Genomic DNA, 17,209 nt, shown 5'->3' on the forward strand with positions numbered 1-17,209 from the left:
TTATAATATGGGAAGGGGTTCTTGTCTTTAAACTCTCTCACATTTATAAGATTGTTTCAACTCATCCCTTAGACTTATGACCTGCCTTCATTCACATGTCGGTCTCCAGAGTATTTCTAATAATACACTCAACCTGTGTGGCTACTATTTATCTTTTATAATTTGTATCATATGAACTTCCTCCTGGTTTGTTTTGCCTTAAGCATTGGATATAGCTTTAAGGATTGGGCCAAGTATGTGGTAGCTTCTTGCCTATTCTTTCTAATTACTAAAAAGAGTAGCATAGAAATCCTAACATGAATTTACCTAGATTGTTCTCTTCTCATATTTAATTGTGCTGTTGTTAATTTTGTTTTGCATTTATTTCTAAATGCATGAGAAAATGTGTTATCAATATCCAGATAGTGAACCTTAACCTAAAAAGAAAATGATCAATCCTTTTAGAAAGTTATATGTTCCCAAAGAGAACAGCTTTATCATAGCAGTGCAGATTCTGTTGTCTTTTGAAATTCAAAAATTAAAAACACTTGCTTGTAACTTGTGAGGCACTATAACACTGACAGAAACGCTGAACTGTTAAGTAGTATGAATCCCTGGGACAGAGATTTTGCTGCAACCTCCTCAGAGAACACTTGACATCACTGTTCCTCAGGCTGTAGATCACAGGATTAAGTGCTGGAGGCAGCACAGTATACAGCACAGAAAACAGTCTGTCTGTAATAGACGGTATATCTGAGGGAGGCTTCAGATAGACAAAGCAAGCAGTGGCAATAAAAACACTGAAAACAGTGAGGTGGGGGATGCAGGTGGCAAATGCTTTGGACTGACCTCTAGTGGTAGGAATCTTCAGCACAGTGGAGATAATGTAAAAGTAGGATATCATAACACAGTAAAAGCAAGACATGCATAGACACATACCGATCCCAAGACTTATATAAATGATCATGAGTGATCCAGAGCAGGAAATCCTTAGTAACGAGGGAACATCACAGAAAAACTGTGGGATCACCATGGAGCCACAGAAAGGCATGGAAAATGTGCCAGCTGTGTATAAAGCTCCAAACAGAATTCCAGTAGCCCAGGAAACACCCACCATCAGCACACAGTTACCACTACTCATGATTGCCTCATAACACAGAGGAGAGCAAATGGCAACATAGCGGTCATAAGACATTGCAGTCAGTACAAATATCTCACCTGCTGAGAACGAAGTCATTAAAAGTATCTGAAAGGCACAACCCAGAATCGAAATGTAATTGTTGTGAGTTAGGTTATTGATGATGAACTTTGGGATTGGGATGGACACAAGGAAGACATCCAACAGGGACAAATTCTTTAGGAAAAAGTACATGGGTGTTTGGAGTTTCAGATCCAGAGTGATGACCGTGATGATGAGCAGGTTACTCATTATGACTGCTAGGTACATTACCAGAAAGAACAGCCCACATACAGTCTGTAGTTCAGGAGCAGCTGAGAATCCCATAAGGATGAACCCTGTTACTCTAGTGTCATTGGGCATTCTCGTTTTTTCCCATGGTCTGTCAGGTGGGAGAATTGAAAAAAAGAAAAAAAAACTGATATAGTTCTAAGTAGTTACACTGATGTGCATAAATGCTCTCTGGGAATGAGCCCAGGAAACTACATAGGTACTTCTACATTGTTAAAGCCCTTACTTCTTTCTGCAAGGTGTTACTTTTTTTGATACATTAGTTGTACCAATTTATCATTTATGACAATTTATTGTGCTATGTATTGTTACAAATTATTAGAAAATCATAAAATAAGGCTGCTATGAACATAGTGGAGCATGTGTCCTTCTTACCAGTTGGGGCATCTTCTGGATATATGCCCAGGAGAGGTATTGCTGGATCCTCCGGTAGTACTATGTCCAGTTTTCTGAGGAACCGCCAGACTGATTTCCAGAGTGGTTGTACAAGCCTGCACTCCCACCAACAATGGAGGAGTGTTCCTCTTTCTCCACATCCACGCCAGCATCTGCTGTCACCTGAATTTTTGATCTTAGCCATTCTGACTGGTGTGAGGTGGAATCTCAGGGTTGTTTTGATTTGCATTTCCCTGATGATTAAGGATGTTGAACATTTTTTCAAGTGCTTCTCTGCCATTCGGTATTCCTCAGGTGAGAATTCTTTGTTCAGTTCTGAGCCCCATTTTTTAATGGGGTTATTTGATTTTCTGAAGTCCACCTTCTTGAGTTCTTTATATATGTTGGATATTAGTCCCCTATCTGATTTAGGATAGGTAAAGATCCTTTCCCAATCTGTTGGTGGTCTTTTTGTCTTATTGACGGTGTCTTTTGCCTTGCAGAAACTTTGGAGTTTCATTAGGTCCCATTTGTCGATTCTCGATCTTACAGCACAAGCCATTGCTGTTCTGTTCAGGAATTTTTCCCCTGTGCCCATATCTTCAAGGCTTTTCCCCACTTTCTCCTCTACGCTGACACCATTGCATACACTAGCAAGATTTTATTGAAAGGACGCAGATGTAGCTGTCTCTTGTGAGACTATGCCGGGGCCCAGCAAACACAAAAGTGGATGCTCACAGTCAGCTAATGGATGGATCATAGGGCTCCCAATGGAGGAGCTAGAGAAAGTAGCCAAGGAGCTAAAGGGATCTGCAACCCTATAGGTGGAACAACATTATGAGCTAACCAGTACCCCGGAGCTCTTGACTCTAGCTGCATATATATCAAAAGATGGCCTAGTCGGTCATCACTGGAAAGAGAGGCCCATTGGACTTGCAAACTTTATATGCCCCAGTACAGGGGAATACCAGGGCCAAAAAGGGGGAGTGGGTGGGCAGGGGAGTGGGGGTGGGTGGATATGGGGGACTTTTGGTATAGCATTGGAAATGTAAATGAGTTAAATACCTAATAAAAAATGGAAAAAAAAAAGAAAATCATAAAATACCTATATTCTGCTTTTCCTAATTCAATTTCTATTTATATGTAGCTGCAATTGTCTAGTGGGCAATAAACTGCAGAGTAAAACCCTAATCTCATTCCCTTCACTCTTTTATTTCCTTTATCCTAATCTTGGGTCAGAGCACTGATAAATTTTGCATAGCCATATTTACCATTCAAAGGGCCTCCACCTTACATTCATAATTTACTTCAGGCCGGAAGACCAAAGTACCTTTAGTATTTTCAAAAGATTGTCAATTGCCACTTTCTATCATGTATTTGGTACCCTTTGATTGGCTCCTGGATGTTTTCATTTATTTTCTACTATTTTTCTTGAAATGAAGCTTCTTTCATGCAAATCCTTTCATTGCGATGCCCCCTAAAGAGGAATTACCATCCCTTATGCAACAATTAGGCTTCTGTACAGATCACACATCTGATATATAAAAACTTATTTATCTTCAGTGCAAATGAACAGTCCTTTTTATATCACAAGCAGTTTTCTCTGGATCAAATGGGGATTTATAAGACTCCATATGTCCAGAACTGAGATAATCATCAACCAGGCTACACTTTACCAGGAGTGATTGAGAATCCGTATCTCTTATCCTTACTTCCTAATAATTCATGAGTTTGTCCCTCTATTTTCAAATACATAATTATCTTATATGTTTTCATTTATCAAACTGCTTCCCTGACTGTTAAAATTAGGGTTTTTTTCTTTCTCTGATGATTAACCATTTCTAATTTGCATTAGGTCTCTACAGCAAAACTTACCAAGGCATAAATTTCCTAACAAAGTAATTAAAATACCCCCCTTTTAAAATTATTTTCTACGTATGTGTAAAACGAGTGTTGTGTTATAACTATAAATGCTCGGTCTCTGTTAGTTAGAAAAAGAACCAAAAACAAATAAGGGGACATGAGTTTGAAGAAGAGAGGAAAAGTATATGGGATGATTTAGAGTGAGGCAAAGAGGAAAGAGAAATATTGCCACTAAAATATATTTTCAAAAATACAAACAAAAAGACAAAATGTAAGTAAAAACAAAAGAAGTGAGTGGCTGGAGACTCAGCTCAGCAGTTAAAAAATACACGCTGCTTTTGGAAACAATGTCAGTTTCTAAAATCAATTTGGTGTTTCACAGTTTGCTTTAATTCCAATTTCAAGGAATCTAAGGCCTATTTCTAGCATCTATAATCCATAGTGTGGCACAATGTACTCAAGTATAAATGAAAAAAAACACAGATATACATGAAATAAAAATAATAAATATGTATTTAAAAAAGAGATTATATTTAGAAAAAAAATTGAATTGTTCAACTACAACGTTTGTAGTAAAACGTGTCAGGATTTCCTGATGTTTTGTTCATAGAGGAATCTTAAGTGACCATCACACTAAAACACTTCCTCCACTTATTCCTGCATATTTCTCACAGCATGTTTAATGATAAGACTTTTAATAAAATCCACATATTCTGATATCCTGTATATAGTACAGCTCTGTGTGTAGTTATATTGCAGGTTACTAGGTTTAGGTGTTTACTGAAAAGTAACACAACGTAACAAATACATTAGACATGGAGCTAAATGCTAGTGACAGAAATAAAAAGTTTTGTGAGGCAGAGGAAAGCTGTACTCCTGTGAAGGCACAAAATATAATCACTTTAAAGTAATATAAAAGAAATAAATCCTAAGAGAGTGAAATAATTAAGTCTTAGTTTACGTATTAGCTATGTGAATGCTTAATAAAACAGGGCTTTCAGTTCTCACCAAATGCAGAGAATAAATGAACAATTGAACAGCTTTAGCACAAGCTGTTGTGAACAGGAAGAAAATATGTCAGGGACATGAGAATAGTGTTGATGCTTATTAACTGATTATAACCATCTAGAGGAAGAAACATAAAAACCATAGAAAAATGTTTGAAGAAATCACTCTTAAGTTGCATGTTTTAGTATCTACCCTAACTCCTTAATTCTCAAAATATCTTTAGTTTAAAATCTATGTTTTGGAGCAGAGTATTTTAATATTCTATCAACAGATATTTGAATCAGTGTTTTAAAAGAATTCAGATTCCTCAAGTTCCTGGAAAACAGATTAACTATCAGACATGTAGGGAGAGCTTCCAACAGGTCAAATTGAGAAATCATTTTTCTACATATTAACATTTAAGCATTGGTGGATCACCTAAAAGTTTGTAAACTTTCTAATCATGACATGTAGATACAATTTAGGCCTCTGATATCATTAAAAATTCTGTGCTAAACTTTAATCTTTTTAATATAGAATAAAATAATTATAAACAGGAATATCATTTACCTCCTTATAAATCGTGATAAGATATTCTCTGAAACAATGCGTTATCCAAGGGTCTCTAACACATCTTTTTATCTCACTTGGTTATTGCTTTAAAATTCCCCAAAGGAACTAACACGGACCTCTGGGAGTTCTCAGACACACAGCCACCAACAAAAGAACACACATGGGCTTGAACAAGGTCCCTGACACATATTTAGCAGATGTGCAGCTCACACCTTAAGTGGGCCCTCCAACAACTGGAACGCAAGCACTCCCTAAAGCTGTAACCAGACTCTGGCATCCACTTTCCAATGGGGTTGTCTTGTTTGACCTCTGTGGAAGAGGATGCACCTAATCTGGCAGAGATTGATGTTTCAGAGTTGGAGGATACTCAGGAGATAACCCATCCTCTCAGAAAGAAGGAGGAGGGGGAGTGTCTCAGTGAGAGAAATGCTTGGGATGTATATTAATTAACTGATTAATTAATTAATTAATTTTTAAAATCCCCAAAGAAAAGTCTTTCTGAGTAACCTTCCTCATATTTACTTTTCACGTAAGACCATTGTGATATTCTTGGTAATTTTTGAAGGAGGGACTGATATGTTCCCCCAAAATACACTAGAATAGATCGAGAAGAACATGGCCCACAGTTTCCCCTAGAGTATTTTAGACTACATTATATATACTTTAAAGTATACTGAACATAAAGTTATAGACCAGATTATTATAGTTGTTAGTAAATAATAGAATATACAGAGACTTTGTCTAAGGATTCTAGTGATATTGTATTAGTTATTTTTATCATTATTGTAACAAAGTACATAAAAAAATCAAAACTAAACAATTAAAAAAACAACAAAACAACTACAAAAATATTTAAGAAAATCAAGGCTTATTTGGTCCCATCTTTTGAGTATATGAAGTCATGATGGAAGAGAAGGCATGAGACTACATTGTACCTGTAATTATGAAGTAGAAGAGACACATGTTAAGGTTATTGATGTTGATGCTCAGCTCACCATAGAAATCCTCCTGTCCCTGTCTACCCTCTACTCTCCAGCCTGGGATGACAACATACATGGCCATGTCCAACTTTTTATGTGAGTGCTAGGAATCCAGACTCAGAGCCTCATGCTTGTTGGCAAATATTCTTTCCAATTGACCCACCCTGTCAGCCCCTTATTGAGGATTTAATGTATTTCTTTTAGATAAGCAATAGATTTTTGAAAATCATACTCTCTCTCTCTCTCTCTCTCTCTCTCTCTCTCTCTCTCTCCTCTCTCTCTCTCTCGGCCCATGTATCATGTCTTATACAAATATATTATATATATATATATATATATATATATATATATATATTCATATTTCAGTCCTATTATTAAATACTAGAAATGGAAATAATGAATACTCAGGGTTTATACTTAAACACAAAAAGAAATATGGTTTTATTTTTCTTAAGGTTGATGTAAATAATTGATTTCAGAATTTTATTTTATTGTTCACAATTCACACTTCACAAATATCCCAGAGGTATTCGAACATGTCTAAACGGAAATTCAGTGCATGAATTGTTCACACAAAAAAAATAAACTTGGAAATATTGGTGTCATTGATTTTGCAAAGGTGCACAATAGGAAAATATTCTGCTAATCAAATGAGGTGCTTAAAATAATTTTATTAGGGAATTAAATAAATGTGTACAAATCACAAATAACAACATTTTACCTGCTACTGCTTGTATAAGTGTGTTAACACACAATGTAGTCATTAGTTCAAAGGGCTTCATAAGAAATGTAAGCACTTCCATGAAGTTATATAGTCACAGAAGAAAATGAACTTTCAAACCAAGGTGTATTTCCAAATATATTGATGAAAATATTAAGTGAATTACAAAAATCATGGAAATTTCAAAGCTTATATCCAACATATTATTAAAAATCCTCCACAGTGTCTGATTATAGAAATAAGTTACTATTCATCAATGAAATAAGAAAATCACCATAAATTGGACATCATACAGAAATACCTTTTTGTCAGTTCAGAATGTATTCTTGATATTATTCCCATATAACTTTGATATATTTTGTGGAAAATTAAATTTTAGAACATACTATGGTACTTTTCGGCACAAATATCATACATGCGTGTAAAAGTTATTTTGACAAAAGCTCAGAAAAATATATATAGTTTTAAATATAAAAATTAGGGAAATATTAGCTATAATATTTACTAGGTATAGCCATTTCATATTTAAATACAAATTCTCAAGTGAAGATGTATGTGATCACTCGTGCAATAACATCATTTCCTGTATTGAAGTTCACCATTTTCTGTTTGCATCTGAGTCCAACTCCATAGAGGCAAGTTCATGTCTTATACTTTCTTTTTTATTATTATTGGTCATTTTATGTATTTACATTTCAAATGTGATCCACCTTCCTGGTTTCCCCTCCACATCTCCCTTTTCATATCCCTACTCCCCCATGCTTCTGTGAGGGAGCTCCCCCACTCACCCACCCACTCCTAACTCACTGCACTATAATTTTCCTGTGTTGGGCATAGAGACTCCACAGGACCAAGGGTCTTTCCTCCAATTGATAACTGGTCAAAAACACATGACTGAGGTGATAATGATCCTATTTGGGAACATGGTAATTTTATTTTGTTAAACGGACTTGTCAAACTGGCCCCTAAATATTTATATTCATAATCAGATCCATGATGCCCTGAGCCTTGGTCAGAGAAGCTTGATTATAATGTGACGCGTTAATGAGAGTTGGGGCTGGTTAAGGGGCTGATAACAAGTTACTGTTGAATCTTCTGCCTTAATGGGGCTACACATTAAATGCCTACAAGGTTCAGAAAACACTTTGAATTCGGTGGTGGAAAGAATATAAGAGCATGAAAAAAAATGGTGTTTGTGAACTCACAACATCTACTCTTGCTTCGTCAAGGCATATGCCTAGACTTAGCATGTAAATATTCTTAGATTGGGATGTCCTCATGAGGACTGAAACTTCCCAGGAAAACTATTGACACCTGAAGGTTGTCAGGGAAGTGAAATTCAATGTCTTCAATTTTATAGCCACTGATCCATGTTTCAGTGGATAGCTCCACACTCATGCCCAGACAAAGTCCCTTGATAAACATGGTCATAAAGCAGGGAGATATGAAAGTGGAGTGGGGACTTTTTCAGCACAGAGGGTTTTGTTGGGGATGGGGAAACAATAAGGCATTCACGAAAGGGTTAATATGGCCAGATTATTACACACCTCTATGAAAGTTTTAATGATTAAACTAATTTTAAGAAGCAAACATAATTAATCTTATAACTTTTATGTATTCCAGTAGGATTTCATGTTCGAGTTCAAGAAAAATATCAGGCATGAGCTTGTGTACAAATCTCTTATTTTATTATAGTCTCTTAAGTACCCCATATGGTGGCTCTTAAGATTCACTCTGGTTAGCAGTCTCCTGGTGATTTGTTGTACTGCAGATTCTCACCCTGTGTCTATGGTGGTATTGCAGATTCTCTACGTTCTTTCTGATGGCACTCACTCTCACATTTAGAAGGAATGCCATTATAGAGGCAGCCACATAAACACTCACCAGTAAGATATTTGTGATTTACCCTTCCTTGCCATCTCTTCTGTTCGTAAAATAAACTAAAATAAATAAAAAATAAAGATTATTAATTTCCATTAAATAGCAATGGAAAATCTCCAGCGCCTTATTATTATTATTGTTTTTAGTCTTGAAAGAAGAGCTTGCTATGTTAACTAGAAACACTATTCTTTTTCGTTTTAAAAAGGAACTCTGACAATATCACTTCTGCAAACTTCATAGTTTGCTCTGAATGCTACTGAAAAGTTATGTTATAGCTATTCTATTTATAACATTTAGTATAACAACAAAATGACAGAATAAACAATGAAAACTTTTTGCCTATAAAATTTTCCACAGTTGGTTTCCTCCAAATGAATAGTTTTAAAGAAAGCCTTATCCATAAAGTTTGTAGTAAATGAACCAGTGAGCCTGCTTGTAAGAGTCTAATGGAAATCTAATCAAAAGACCTCAAAAATGAATTCATTCAATAAACATTTACTACCAAATTCAAAGACTTACCATGATTAAATGAGGCCTGAGACTAACCTCCAATTAGTAATTGTTGCTTTCTCAAAGTCCATGCATGTTTTTGCCCATTAAAAACTTCTTTTGGGATAGAAATTTCTGGAAAGCTTTCATCACATCTTTGTTTCTCAGGGTATATATGAGAGGGTTAACTAAAGGGGTGATCACGCAGTAGAACACTGAGACTACTTTGCCAATTGTGAAGTTGTACTTAGCTGGAGGTCGGACATAGGCAAAGATTATGGTGCCATAGTAGATGGTCACTACTGTGAGATGGGAGGCACAAGTTGAGAATGTTTTCTTCCTTGCTTCCCGGGAAGACAGCCTGATTATTGTGACCACGATGTTGCCATAGGAGCTCATTGTGAGAAGGAAAGAACTGAGAATCACCACAGAACTGCAGGTGTAACCCAAGGCCTCCACCAAGAATGTGTCTGAACAGGAGAGTTTAAAGATGGGGTCAGAGTCACAAAAAAAATGGTTGATTTTCTGCGGGCCACAGAAGTTTAGCTGAGAGATAAGTATGGTAGGTAGAAGAGGGGCAAGGAAGCCTCCAACCCATGATGCAGCTGAAAACCTCAGGCAAATGTGAACACTCATAAGAAGTGAGTAATGCAGAGGGCGGCATACAGCCACATGCCTGTCATAAGCCATAACTGCTAGCAAGATGCACTCAGTGGCTCCCAGGGAGAAGAAGAAATAGTACTGAGTGATGCAGCCTGCAACAGGAATGGTGACAACCTTTGTGACACATGTAGCCAGCAACTTAGGCACCGTGGCTGTAGTGTACCAGATCTCCAGGAACGATAGGTTTCCTAAGAAAATATACATGGGTGTCTGTAATGTGGAATCCACAAGAATAAGGAAAATAATGAGGGTGTTTCCCATGAGAGACAGCAAATACACAGTTAGAAACATCATAAACAATGGGAGCTGCAGTGAAGAGGAGCCTGGAAACCCTAGAAAAATAAACTCGGTCACTGCTGTTTGGTTTTTTACATCCATATTTCTTTTCCTCTGCCCTGAAGGGGATCAACAGCACCCAGGTGATCGTAGGTGAGTGGCAATCAGAACTGGAGCAAACTATCCGTTTCTATTGTGGAAAGACATGATGCATAGCAACTAGAGAAAATGAAGACTGTTGGAAACATAATAGACATTTTACATACAATACACCTGGGCCATCTTACTTCATATTGAAAATAAATATCTAATATAAATAATTTAACCATCTAACTCTTCAAAATGAAACACAATGTAAATAGGTAACATACTTATCATTGTATCACACAAATTATAGGGAAGGGATGGAATCCTAATAACTTTACTGAAAAACAAGGAAGAACATGGACTGCCTTACCCCAAGGAGGTCATAACTTAATGTGAATATACAGAAATCAGTACATCATATAGTTGCTAGTAAAGGCCTTCACAGCTGTGTAGTACACCTTGTTAATAGAAAGAGCTACCCACACTTTTAAATTTATGTACCTTATTTACATATGAATTGGAAGAAGACAGAGACCTGAATTAAAACAGGCATTTGTTTATAAACATCTATTTAATGTTCCTGATCTCTGAAATATTTATCTTTAGCATCTTTTTTTTGTGTGTGTGACATTTGTGACAGGGTTTCTCTGTGTAGCCCTGATGTCCTGGAACTCACTCTGTTGACCAGGCTGGTCTCCAACTCAGAGATCCACCTGCCTTTGCCTCCCAAGTGCTGGGATTAAAGGTGTGTGCCACCACTGCCCGCCTCTTTAGCATCTTTTAATATTCCTATTTCTTGATGAAAGTGAGAATTCTTATCATTAGAGTGAATAGAGTTCTCCATGGACATATTCATGTTCACTATATATTATACTTCTACATATATCTAATTTAGGAAAATAACTTCACAACCAGAATAAAAAAGTCTTATATCGTTTTTTTTAAGTTTATGAACTTTTTATAGTGAACACACTGAGTATATACCTCTTGTAACAATCAAAGCAGTTGTATAACTGAAACAATGTCACTTTTGTGTCTATCTGCAAGTTCTTATCTCAAACCCTTTTGGAGGTTTAAGTTATAAAACTCGATTAAAACACTATATGCATGCTTCATGCTTTATGCTTATTACTCTGATTTTGTTACTTATGTAGAGGAGAATCTTTATGAGAAGATTTTTTTTCAGACCTGAAGAGCCAAGTAGTGTTATGTTGGTAATATTTTATATGGTCCTATTTGAACCTGTAAATACTGATTGCTAAGGAAAAATGTTGAAGCGGTTCCCTCAGTTCTATAAGAAAATTTGACTTTTAGGGCTATAGATTCCATAATGACAATTTGAAAATTAAGCAAAATTGTAATTCAAGAAAACTTTTTTATAAAAAATTTGAACTAATTTTTAAATGTTTACATGTATTTTTAAATCTTTCTCTTTAAGAATAAAATTCTTTGTATTTATAAAAGGCCAGATTCCAAAGTGGTTTTTATTGTTTTTAGGAGAATCATATTGCATATCTTTAATTTACCGTTAAGGTCAAAATATACAGTAATTATTTTAAAAAATTAACTAAACCTTGCAAATGAAATTAGACGAATGTCATTCCCTTCCAAAAACCATAGTATTATATTAAAAGATCTCAATCACTGCCCTTGGGATTGACAGGATAGCACATTTTTCAACTGAATTAAGCACAAAATGGAATTTGAACACAGAGAAAATAAATTCAAAATCAGGGCAGTCTTTCATTAAACTGATACTCAAATATAAAAAGTGAATCATACACAGTTAACATATAGAATGGAGTCATTCAACCTACATACAAAACGCATATGTAAGAAAGAATATAGCATTGTTTTAATAACCTTTTCAAATCACCAAAGTCCTACTGACAGTTATTTGGATGAGCCCTGCATTACCTGCAGAAAACTGAGGAATGAAATGCACAATCTTTCCCTTACTGTACTTATTTTGGGTGTTTTGCTTTGTTATTTTTCACAAACATAATATTATCAGTTACATACTTTCTGAATATTCCTTTTCAGTAAAGACACATAGCGAGTACACTTCTCAGTAAACTTAAAGGAAATGAAGCATCTCCGTCTTGCAATCCTGGCCATGATGCAGCCGCTGTGTACTTAGTAGCACCACAGTCTTTCTTCTTTCTCAGTTGCTTTTTTCCTGCAATGACCAGGTTACAGGAAACTGTGACTTCAGAGATCTGCTCTGAGAAAAATAATGATTTCTTCAGCACAGAGCCTGGAGGCTTCCAAATATATTCTCCTAGGAATCCCATTTGTTGAAGGTCAAATGCTTTGCCAAGGGGACTAGAAAAGAGAAGAGATTCTTCACAGCACTAAATATGTCACCACAGGAACCAAGAATGGTATCCCAAATGACTTCATTAGCAGATACCACCTATGGTCTTGTCTCTAAATTATGGTTACAGAAATACAGCTGTTGATATTTCAGCACCATTTTTCTTTAGAAATCATAAGTTTTAACATATTAAGGATAAATTAGAACAATATAAAACCCTTAATGTGTAATCTGAGCATTACAAAACACAAATAACAATACTGTGTTGGTATCATTTATGAAATTAAATGATTTGGTAGTATAAAAGAAAAGAGATATCCTGCAGTAGTAGAAAAGTCTGGGAAGTTTCAACCAAAGGATACATACCAGCATATACAGAGAACATGCACAGCTAGTAAGATTGGTGTCAGGGTAATATTACACTCTTATTGGGTGAATACTCAGTTAATAATTATATTTCATGAGAAAGAAACTGAGAAAATAAGTTTGACATTGCAATTATTCAAATTCTTCGACATACCAGTTTACCCTTTCAACATTATTTTTGTTGTATAGCAACAAAAGATTGTTTTTGATATTTAATGGGTAGAAAGTGAAATCATGAAACATTTCATTTTGTGATAATTTCATTGCTGAATATAAACCATATACAATAATAGGATTTAGACATTTTCACACAGGATCATATTTATCTATTTCTTTTTCTCACACAACTGATCTGGTATTTCCCATTCTCCATCTATTTATTTCTTTGCTAGATATCACACATTCAAAGGAACACATTATACTTGTATTTCTGCATCTAACTTATTTTGCCAAACATCTCTTCATCAGCTCATGAAACAATAACAGATGCAAGAAGATTCAATTCAAACTCAACATGCCAGGACAATGATTTCATTGACACAACTCTATAACAACTGTTAAGGTATTACTTATGGGAGTAGGAATGAACTAGTACAGTTTTGTCACCAAAGAGTCCCAACCTAAAATTAGTAAAAACCTTATTAAAGCTGTTATGTAGTCCCATATTTGCTTAATCTTCCATAATTAATTCAGTATGGTAATTCATTTTACCCAAGACCATGAGAAGCAAGAGGCCAGAGGGTTTCATGAATGGAATCTCAAATCAGGAACTTTGAATCTTGCTCCTTACTTCAACAAACTCTTAATTACCCAATTATCATTACCCTATATCTCAAAGTCACTATATTATCTCAGGTAATTTGGTTTCCAAGACTATATTGCCAAGCACTTGATCTGAAAACCAAGCACATGTCTTTAAACTATAATCCTTCTCCCTGTTCACTCAAGACTTACAGTATTTTGCAGCATCCACCAGAGAAGATTTCTTGAACAGGGCTTTAAACCAATAGAAAGCCTTTATTATACTGCCAGAGATTACACTAGGTATTCAGGGTCCTACTGTCCCCCTCCACCTTTCTCAGATAAGATTTTTCAGCACAAGAAAACATATCCTAGTTAAACATACTTTTTTAGTCCAAAGAACAAAATTGCCAGAAAAAGAACTACAGAAGCCAAAAGGTTTTCCCAGAACTATGAACTGTGATGAACTAAGTGTTTGTTTTCTTTTAGCCACATGCTATTATTAACATGCAAAGACTGTGGAGCCTAAGATCTATGGGATTGTTAGATTCTCTACTTCTCTTAGTGAATAAGTCAAATCATGGATTGTGAGTACACTGTATAGGAGTCCTAACAACCAGTAATTTTACTGAATTGATCAATAACTTGCCATATAGTTTAAGACGAAGTGTCCTGATATTAATCCTATCAGAAAAGGAATTAAAACCCCAGACAGTATTAACACCAGAGTAGGAGCAAGAGAATAGAGAATGCTATCAATTGTCTCATTTATGTCTTTGTCTCTTGCTCTCCTTTTTAGGTTTTTTCATGAGAATGGCAAGATTTTTTAAAATTATTTGTGGCTGATTATCATACAAACAACAGGTTGCTTTCAAAGCCATGTATATTCTCACTTGTCTTAGTTAGGGTTTTACTGCTATAAACAGACACCATGACTGAGAAAACTCTTATATGGACAAGATTTCATTGGGACTATCTTACAGATTCAAAGCTTTAGTCCATTATTATCAAGGCAGGAACATGGCAGCATCGAGTCAGATGTGACATTGAGAGAGCTGAAAGCTCAACATCATCATCTGAAGGCAACTGGGATGAGGATCTTAAAGACCTTAAAACACTTCCTCTAACAAGACCACAACTCCAAATAGTGCCATTCCCTGGGCCAAGCATATTCAAACTACCACACCCATTATCTCATGAGAACTAAGTCTAAATTTCTCCAAATTTGTAAAACAATTTCTGTAAAGGAACATTACTATTGAACTGTTGTTTTAATTTAAAAATATAAACATTCAAAGCTGCTAGGTCCTAATTAACCCATATTCTTATTTTCTTATAATGTATTTTTCCCTTATATGTCTATGTCTGTTGAGGTGTCTATGCCTGCTATAGCTAAAACTGGAATGAGGACAGATACTATTCCTTCTCTCACCTCCTGTCTCTCCTCTCTCCTCTCCTCTCCTCTCCTCTCCTCTCCTCTCCTCTCCTCTCCTCTCCTCTCCTCTCCTCTCCTCTCCTCTCCTCTGCTCTCTCATCCCTTCCCCTATCTTCCTCCCCACCTCTCTCCCACTTCTCTGTAGTATAAGATCTTTATTAAAGTGCATTCTTTTCATTTTATTATTTAGTTATATCTGGGAAGAATGTGTGCTAAGATGCATAAATGGAGCTTCTTAATTTGGAAAGCATCTGCAGATACACATTTAATCAAACTTGTAGTTCGAATAGTCTCAGGGCTTAGTAATAATTGCTTCTGTCCAGATCAGTTTAGCTTCAATGCAAAAGAGTAGTAGGCATTAGAACAAGGGGAAATAACTAAATTAAAGCTATTTGGCCATTGGTGTTCTGTTCAGGAACTTTTCCACTGTGCCCATGTAGTTGAGCTACTTCCCCAACTTTCTCTTCTATTCGTTTCAGTGTATCTGGTTTTATGTGGAGATTCTTGATCCACTTGGACTTGAGCTTTGTACAAGAAAATATGAAAGGATCAATTTGCATTCTTCTACTTGCTGACAGTCAGTTGAATTAATACCATTTGTGGAAAATGCTGTCTTTTGTCAACTGGATTGTTTTAGCTCCTTTGTCAAAGATCACGTGATCATAGGTGTCTCCATTCTTTTCTGGGGCTTCGGTTCTAGTCCACTGATCTTCCTGCCTGTCTCTGTACCAACACCATGCAGTTTTTATCACTATTGCTCTCTAATACAGCTTAAGGTCAGAAATGTTGATTTCCCCGAGTCTTTTATTGTTGAGAATAGGTTTCCATATCCTGGGTTTTTTTGTTATTCCAAATGAATTTGCAAATTGCTCTTTCTAACTCTATGAAGAATTGAATTGGAATTTTGATGGGGATTGCATTGAATCTGTATATTGCTTTCGGCCAGATGGCCATTTTTTCTCTATTAATCCTGCAAATACATGAGACTGGAAGATCTTCCCATCTTCTGAGATATTCTTCAATTTCTTTCCTCAGAGACTTGAAGTTCTTGTCATACAGATCTTTCACTTGCTTAGTTAGAGTCACACTGAGGTATAGGCTTATATACCTTGGGATCAAGAACTGACAAATTGGACCTCATAAAATTGCAAAGCTTCTGTAAGGCAAAGAACACTGTCTATAGGACAAAATGGCAACAAAGAGATTAGGAAAAGAACCCAGATGTCCTTCAACAGAGGAAAGGATACAGAAAATGTGGTATGTTTACACAGTGGAGTACTATTCAGCTATTAAAAACTATGACTTCCTGAAATTCTTTTTTTTTTTTTGATGCACATGAGGCTTTATTCAGGGAAAGCTTGAACTCTGGGGACGACTCATATCCCACGCAGGAGTAAAGGAGTCCACCTTGAGGGGAAAGGGGTCCCAGTTTTTATAGGCCCTCAGGAGGGAGAGGAGAAGGGGGGAGTAGGGGATTTCCTAATCTAAACAATGTCTATTCTAAAATGATTTCTCAAGAAATGGGTATGGGAGAGATACAAGAAAAGAGTCTGGTGCAGGTGTAACAACTCTGGATTGTCCCAGTTGTGGTTGCTGGGGAGATTTTCTGACTCTTATCCCAGCAACCAATATCACAAACATCTGGCAATGGGCTTCATCAGTGGTCACACACATGGGTGCAAGGAACGGTCAAAACATTGGCAGACACACGGGTTCAAGGAGTGGCCACAGCATTGTGCACCTCTATTTTTCTAAATCAGTGATGCTTGTTCTGCTAACAATGAAATCTATCTTGTCAATTTCAGGGCTTCTGTGACCTTCTGTCAGGATCTTTCAAAACAATATTGAAGGAAAACACACAAATCCATTCACGGACTGGTGTAGGGACAAGTATGGAGAATTCATGGTACGGGATGCCAAGACTCCAGGAGACTAAGTTTCTGTGAAACTTTTTGCCTCAGGACTGTGGCCAAGCTTTTGGGCTTGCCACACAGACTTCACTGGAGGT

General features: G+C 36.2%; 2 protein-coding genes across 2 annotated transcripts; both read right to left on the minus strand.

The window, feature by feature from the left end:
* Positions 1–517: 517 nt before the first annotated feature.
* Positions 518–1,519, minus strand: Olfr304 (olfactory receptor 304). The gene has a single exon (NM_001011828.1). The coding sequence runs from the start codon at positions 1,517–1,519 to the stop codon at positions 518–520; it is 1,002 nt and encodes a 333-aa protein (NP_001011828.1).
* A 7,837-nt stretch (positions 1,520–9,356) lies between these two features.
* On the minus strand, positions 9,357–10,396 carry Olfr303 (olfactory receptor 303). The gene has a single exon (NM_146619.2). The coding sequence runs from the start codon at positions 10,355–10,357 to the stop codon at positions 9,398–9,400; it is 960 nt and encodes a 319-aa protein (NP_666830.1). The 5' UTR covers positions 10,358–10,396; the 3' UTR covers positions 9,357–9,397.
* Between the last annotated feature and the right edge of the window lie 6,813 nt (positions 10,397–17,209).

Source organism: Mus musculus, chromosome 7 (assembly GCF_000001635.26).
Source record: "Mus musculus strain C57BL/6J chromosome 7, GRCm38.p6 C57BL/6J".
In the NCBI taxonomy this organism is placed as follows: Eukaryota; Metazoa; Chordata; class Mammalia; order Rodentia; family Muridae; genus Mus; species Mus musculus.